This window comes from Sapajus apella, unplaced genomic scaffold (assembly GCF_009761245.1).
Source record: "Sapajus apella isolate SASKATOON/1434 unplaced genomic scaffold, GSC_monkey_1.0 scaffold130, whole genome shotgun sequence".
NCBI classification, from domain to species: domain Eukaryota; kingdom Metazoa; phylum Chordata; class Mammalia; order Primates; family Cebidae; genus Sapajus; species Sapajus apella.
In genome coordinates this window covers 2,440,493-2,447,030 of record NW_022437070.1, presented here as the reverse complement: position 1 = coordinate 2,447,030, position 6,538 = coordinate 2,440,493, and the positions used below count along the sequence as shown (strand labels likewise).

The window sequence follows — 6,538 nt, the reverse complement described above, 5'->3', positions numbered from 1 at the left end:
CGGCGGGGGGACCTGTCGGGACCCGACGGGCCTCGGACTCCAGAGAAACAGCGAATCAGCGGCTTTCAGGAATAAATTTATCTGAAAAAGACTTCTTCCTCGCTTTTCTGCCCTGCACAGTGGAAATTTTCCCAGTTTTTCCTGCAGAACGGAGGTCGAGCGATGCCTCCCCCCGCGCTCTCGCACCAGTTGGGCGCTCCCGGATGAGGGCCTACCCCTTTGGATCCACGTGGTCTGCAACAGGTTCGGAGCATCCCGGGCTGCCGGGTCGCCTGTGGTGTGGGTCCCGGGATGGAGGAGCCCCAGGCCGGTGGTGAGCGTGCAGGTTGAGGGGGTGCGGAGGGTGCGCTGGTGGGAGAAGAAAGGGGCGCCCGGGAGGGTTCGGGTGGAAAAGGAGGCGTCCCCTGGAAGCAGGACTTGCGGAGAGCCTGCATCTCCCAGTGGACGAACGGCAGTTTGGACGGAGAGAAGGTGTCTTGCGGGGGGCTACCGGTGGAGAGTCAGGCGCCCCCTGGGGTTGGATCGGTGGAGTTGAGGTCGCCCGGGGGGACAGATGGGCAGAAAAGAGAAACCGGGTTGAGGGGATTGGAGCGCTCACGAGGTTAAGACCAGTGGACCCATACGTGCGTCCTGCAAGATTGGACCAACAAGGAAGTGTCAGATCCCCATTTCCCCTTCTGCTGCAGGTGCTGCTCGGTTCTCTTGTCCCTCCAACTTTACCGCGACGCCCCCAGCCTCAGAGTCCCCTCGTTTGTGTTTGGAGGCGCTCACGGGTCCAGATACGGAGCTGTGGCTTATTCAGGCCCCTGCAGACTTTGCCCCAGACTGGTGAGTGGTCTTGTTGCCGGAAAAGAGGGTCCTGATCCAGGCTGCAAGAGCGGGTTCTTGAATTTGTCACAGGAAAAAATTCGAGACGAGTCACAGAGCACAGTGAAAGCAAGTTCACTGGAAACTACTCCTTTACAGAGTAGGGTGTCCTCAGAAAGCAGGAGAAACCCACAGCCCTTTGTTAGTGTCTCTACCTATAAGAAACTATAATTAAACTTGGGAGTGTGCAGATAAGCTCACTAAAGGTAGGGCCTATGGTGTTATCCATGACCATTAATCCTGCGACCTAAGCTTGCTCATTTGTTATCTTTAAGTGACGTGGGCTGCATTCTTAGGACATTTGGACATTCTGCAGGTTTGGTGGGATATGTCCTATATGGCCATAAATATTCTGTAATTATAATTGGTGGTCAGTTTGGGATGTGGTTATTTTCAGGCCATCAGCATGAACTTTCTAAGTGCCTAACTACTCACTTTAAGATAGAGTCATTCTAGTCATGTTTTATTAAAAACCAGAGGCTGGTCGGGCACAGTGGCTCATGCCTGTAATCTCAGCACTTTGGGAGGCTGAGGCAGGTGGATCACTCGAGGTCAGTAGTTTAAGACCAGTCAGGCCAATGTGGTGAAATCCTGTGTCTACTAAAAATGCAAAAATTAGCCAGGTGTGGTGGCAGGCGCTTGGGAGGCTGAGGCAGGAGAATGGCTTGGACCCAGGAGGTGGAGGTTGCAGTGAGCAGAGATCATGCCACTGCACTCCAGCCTGGGTGACAGAGCAAGATTCTGTCTCAAAACAAACCAAAACAAAAAGAACAAAAAAAAGTTTGCCTCTCCTCTTCCACCTAAGCCTCTTTCCTCCGATTCTCTCTGTAGCTTCAATGGGCGGCATGTGCCTCTCTCTGGCTCCCAGATCGTCAAGGGCAAGTTGGCAGGCAAGCGGCACCGCTATCGCGTCCTCAGCAGCTGTCCCCAGGCTGGAGAAGCAACCCTGCTGGCCCCCTCAACAGAGGCAGGAGGTGAACTCACCTGTGCCCCAGCCCCCCAGGGCAGCCTAAGGATCCTTGAGGGTCCCCAACAATCCCTGTCAGGGAGCCCTCTGCAGCCTATTCCAGCCAGCCCCCCACCACAGATCCCCCCTGGCCTGAGGCCTCGGTTCTGTGCCTTTGGGGGCAACCCACCAGTCACAGGGCCTAGGTCAGCCTTGGTCCCCAGTTCGCTCAACTCTGGGAGGAAGAAAAAGGAGATGCAGGTGACAGAGGTCCCAGTCACTCAGGAGGCAGTGAATGGGCACGAGACCCTGGAGGTGGACATGGCTTTGGAGTCCCCAGAAATGGATGTGCGGAAGAAGAAGAAGAAAAAGAAGAAAAATCAGCAGCTGGAAGAACCAGAGGTGGCAGGGCCTGTGGAGACAGAGCCCACAGCAGAGACATCGGAGCCTCTGGGAGTGCTGCTGCCATCTACCACCACCAAGAGGAAGAAGAAGCCCAAAGGGACAGAAACCTTTGAGCCAGAAGAAAAGACAGCAGAGCTGGAATGGATTAACACTGAGCCTCTGGAAGAGACAGCCCTGTCCCCGACCAAAAAGAGAAAGAGGCAAAAGGGGACAGAAGGAATGGAGCCAGAGGAGGGGGTGACAGTTGACTCTCAGCTGCAGGTGAAGGTAGAGCCACTGGAAGAGGCCGTCCCTCTGGCACCTACAAAGAAGAGGAAGAAAGAAAAGGGACAGACTACAATGATGGAGCCGGGGATGGAGGCAACGGAGCCAGCAGAGCCAGAGATGAGCCCTCTGGAGCTCCCAGTGGGGATGACAGAACCTCAACAACCAAATGGAGCTGAGCCTCAGGCCCAGGCAGCTCTGGCAGCTCTCAAGAAGAAGAGGAAGAAAGAACAACAGCAAAATGCCACAGTGGAGCCAGAGCCAGAGGTGGTGGAGCCTGAGCTGCCAGATGAGCCTCAGGCAGCTCCCATGTCCAGCAAGAAGAAGAAGAAGAAGAAAGAGAGAGATCACATAATCACTGAGCCAAGGACTGAGCTGATTGAGCCACCGGAGCCTGAGCCGCCAGGGGAGGGAGAGCCTGAGGCCAGGGCAGCTCCAGAATCCACCAAGAAGAGGAAGAAGCGGAGTCGGGAAAGCCACGTGCCAGAGACAGTGCCCCAGGAGGAGACGCCAGGGCCACCGCTGAACTCAGAGTCTGGGGAGGAGGCTCCTGCAGGCCGGGACAAGAAGCGGAAGAAGCAGCAGCCGCAGCCTGTGTAGTCTCCCCCAGGGAAACTGAGGAACTAAAGAAAGCTGAAGATGCCCATCTGGGCCACGAGAAGGTGACAGCCCAAGAACCCTGCCCCAGAGATGGCACCAGCACAGCCAGCAGGAGCCTGGCCTGGGAAGATGCTTTATTATTACACTGGGGTCTCCTCCGCAGCTGTGGTCATCGGGGCACTTTCAAGAAGGGCTCGTGCAGGACATCAAACAGCCTCCGCGCCTGGGTGGGAGGGAGAAAGAAACGAGGAACCTGTCATTAAAGGTTTCTTGGGTGAATCCAGAGTGGGGCTGTGGTTCTTTTGTCTTCCCCATACCCTCAAGCATTTATCCATTGAGTTACAAACAATCCAGTTACACTCTTTTCTGTTATTTATTTTTTCTTTTTTGAGTCAGAGTCTCGCTCTGTCACCCAGGCTGGAGTGCAGTGGTGTGACCTCAGCTCACTGCAACCTCTGCCTCCTAGGTTCAAATGATTCTTCCACCTCAGCCTCCCGAGTAGCTAGGACCACAGGCATGCACCACCACTAATTTTTGCATTTTTAGTAGAGATGGGGTTTCACTGTATTGGCCTGGCTGATCTCGAACTCCTGACCTCATGATCCGCCTGCCTTGGCCTCCCAAAGTGCTGGGATTACAGGTGGGAGCCACCGCACCTAGCCAAGTTATCTTAAAATGTAGTTTTTGATTATGGTCACCTACCTGGTTGTGCTATCAAATAGTATGTCTTCTTCATTTTTTGTGTGGTACCGATGAACCTGCCCACCTCCCTGCTAGCCCTTCACTACCCTCCCCAGCCTCCAGGAACCATCCTACTTTAGCTCCATGAGTTCAATTGTTTTGATTGTTGGATACACAACTAAGTGAGAACACACGACGTTTGTCTTTCTGTGCCTGATTTATTTCACTTAACATAATAATCTCCAGTTCATTATGTTGCAAATGACAGGATCTCATTTCTTTTTTTTTGAAATGGGTCTCGCTCTGTCACCCAGGCTGGAGTATAGTGGCGTGATTCTTGGCTCACTGCAACCTCCGCCTCCCGGGTTCAAGGGATTCTCCTGCCTCAGCCTCCCGTGTAGCTGGGATTACAGGTCCCCACCACCAGGCCCGGCTAATTTTTGTATTTTTAGTAGAGACGGGGTTTCACCACGTTGGCCAGGCTGCTCTCGAACTCCTGGCCTCAAGTGATTTACCCGCCTCAGCCTCCCAAAGTGCTGGGATTACAGGCGTGAGCCACCGCACCTGACTGGGATCTCGTTCTTTTTTATGGCTGCAGTGTACTCCATTGTGTCTATGTACCACATTTTCTTTGCCTGGTCATCTGTGGATGGAGACAGGTTGCTTCCAAATCTTGGCAATGTGACCGGTGCCGCCACCAACCTAGGAGTGTAGGCGTCTCTTGAGTACACTGATTTCCTTTCTTTTGGGGATATACCCAGCAGTTCGTTGCTAGATCATGTGGAAGCTGAATGCTCAGTTTTTTGAGAAGCCTCTACACCGTTCTCCACAGCGGTTGTACTAATTTACTTTCCCACAAGTATACAAGGGTTTCCATTTCTTCACATCCTCGCCACCATTTGTTATTGCCTGTCCTTTGGATAAAAGCCATTTTAACGGGGCTGAGATGGTAGCTCATTGTAGTTTTGTTTTTTTTTTAGACGGAGTTTCACTCTTGTTGCCCAGGCTGGAGTGCAGTCGTACGATCTTGGCTCACTGCAACCTCCATCTCCTGGGTTCAAGCAATTCTCCTGCCTCAGCCTCCCAAGTAGCTGGGATTGCAGGTGCCCACCACAATGCCCAGCTAATTTTTGTATTTTTAGTAGAGACGAGTTTTTGCCAGGCTGGCCAGGCTGATCTTGAACTCCTGAGCTCAAGTGACCCGCCTGCCTCAGCCTCCTAAAGTGCTGGGATTACAGGTGTGAGCCTCTGCGTCCAGCCTCATTGTAGTTTTTGGTTTGTATTTCTCTGATGATCAAAAATGTGGAGCACCTTCTTATATGCCTGCTGCCCATTTGTATATCTTTTGAAAAATGCTAATTCAAATCCTTTGGTTTTTGATCGGATTATTATATTTTTTCCTACAGAGTTGTTAGAACTTGTATCTTCTGGTTGATTCCTTGTTAGATGGTTAGTTTGCAAATGTTTTCTCCCATTCTGCATGTTGTCTCTTCACTTTGCGGATTGTTTCCTTTGTTGTGCAGAAGCTTTTACAGGTATAAGCCACAGTGCCCGGCCTTTGGCTCTTTTGTCATCTTAAAACTTTGGGGTCTCAGGTTGTGTTTATTTGGGGCTCCCTCCTTCCCCCAGCTCCTTGGGTTCTTTCCCAGAGCTCTTACCTTCTGAGGGCCCAGGCCTGGGCATAAGGCCAGATCTTCTCTCGATGCAGCGATGAGCTGTTCCAGAGACTGGAAGGTGAAAGCCAGCGGTCAGGGCAGCTGAGCACAAAAGCCTCTCCTGGCCAGGCGTGGTGGCTCACACCTGTAATCCCAGCACTTTGGGAGGCTGAGGGGGGTAGATCATGAGGTCAGGAGTTCAAGACCAGCCTGGCCAACATACTGAAACCCCATCTCTGCTAAAAATACAAAAATTAGCCAGGCATGTTGGTGTGCGCCTGTAGTCCCAGCTACTTGGGAGGGTGAGGCAGGAGAATCACTTGAACCTGGGAGGCGGAGGTTGCAGTGAGCCGAGATCACGCCACTGCACTCCAGCCTGGACAACAGAGTGAGACTCCATCTTAAAAAAAAAAAAGTCTCCCCTATCCCAGCTGAGGAGGGGCCTCAGATATTCCCCAGGGGAGGTGAAGGCCTGTCAGAGGGCAGGATGGGCCACAGTGTGGGCAGGGAGATGGAAGGAAATGGAAGAGAGGCTTCCTAGAAAAGGCAAGGGGACAGAAATGCCTGTGGAGCAGGGGAGCCATTCCTTACCCCAAATGTGGTCAGGAGGGTCTGGCTGTCCGTTTTGTTGACTGACTTCACGGTGGTCAGACATTCAGTCACCTGGAAGGGGAGGGGGCAGGAGTGTCTCAGGAGAGGAAAGGCTGGTGAGACAGCCTGTGAGGGCAGGGCTGGGTCACAGCTGTGTCCCCAGACTGTCTGGTATACAGGAGGCACTCAATAAATGCTTTTTTTCCCAACTGATTAAAAAGTCATCTCAGGCTGGGCACGGTGGCTCATGCCTAATAATCCCAGCACTTTGGGAGGCAGAGGCGGGAGGATCACCTGAAGTCAGGAGTTTGAGACTAGCCTGGCCAATACGGTGAAACCCCATCTCTACTAAAAATACAAAACAATTAGCCAGGCATGGTGGCGTCCCCTTGGAGTCCCAGCTACTCGGGCGGCTGAGGCAGGAGAATCACCTGAACCCGGGAGGTGGAGGTTGTGCTCAACAGAGATCATGCCACTATACTTCAGCCTGGATGACAAGAGCAAGACACTGTCTCTTTAAAAAAAAAAA

At 52.6% G+C, this 6,538-nt stretch overlaps 2 protein-coding genes across 11 annotated transcripts in view; one reads left to right on the top strand and one right to left on the bottom strand.

The window, feature by feature from the left end:
• The first annotated feature begins 5 nt into the window (after positions 1 to 5).
• On the top strand, positions 6 to 3,367 carry CD3EAP (CD3e molecule associated protein). Of its 3 annotated transcripts, none has more exons than XM_032262639.1 (3): positions 6 to 313; positions 687 to 828; positions 1,699 to 3,367. In XM_032262639.1, exons 1-3 carry the CDS (start codon positions 292 to 294, stop codon positions 3,080 to 3,082), a joined length of 1,548 nt encoding a protein of 515 aa, XP_032118530.1. In that variant the 5' UTR covers positions 6 to 291; the 3' UTR covers positions 3,083 to 3,367. The 3 variants fall into 3 exon arrangements, with proteins under 3 accessions (XP_032118530.1, XP_032118528.1, XP_032118529.1); XM_032262637.1 differs by having other exon boundaries at positions 101 to 243; XM_032262638.1 differs by having other exon boundaries at positions 190 to 325.
• The window catches only part of ERCC1 (ERCC excision repair 1, endonuclease non-catalytic subunit), a 40,059-nt gene continuing 36,715 nt past the window's right edge, over positions 3,195 to 6,538 (bottom strand). For 7 of the 8 annotated variants that reach the window (XM_032262646.1, XM_032262647.1, XM_032262644.1 and 4 more), the window contains 3 exons: positions 6,010 to 6,081; positions 5,422 to 5,490; positions 3,195 to 3,305 (listed from right to left, as the gene is read on the bottom strand). In XM_032262646.1, the coding sequence (XP_032118537.1) occupies positions 3,252 to 3,305; positions 5,422 to 5,490; positions 6,010 to 6,081 (195 nt within the window). In that variant the 3' untranslated portion in view covers positions 3,195 to 3,251. The remainder of the gene's footprint in view (positions 3,306 to 5,421; positions 5,491 to 6,009; positions 6,082 to 6,538) is intronic. The other variant, XM_032262643.1, reaches the window with a different exon arrangement.

What these genes read in the sequence shown, in the direction of transcription:
- CD3EAP (XM_032262637.1), top strand. Translation starts at nt 204, where the DNA reads ATGAGGGCCTACCCCTTTGGATCCACGTGGTCTGCAACAG. An exon ending in ATCCACGTGGTCTGCAACAG is followed by an intron (nt 244 to 686) that starts GTTCGGAGCATC and finishes CTTCTGCTGCAG; the next exon opens with GTGCTGCTCGGTTCTCTTGT. An exon ending in GCAGACTTTGCCCCAGACTG is followed by an intron (nt 829 to 1,698) that starts GTGAGTGGTCTT and finishes TTCTCTCTGTAG; the next exon opens with CTTCAATGGGCGGCATGTGC.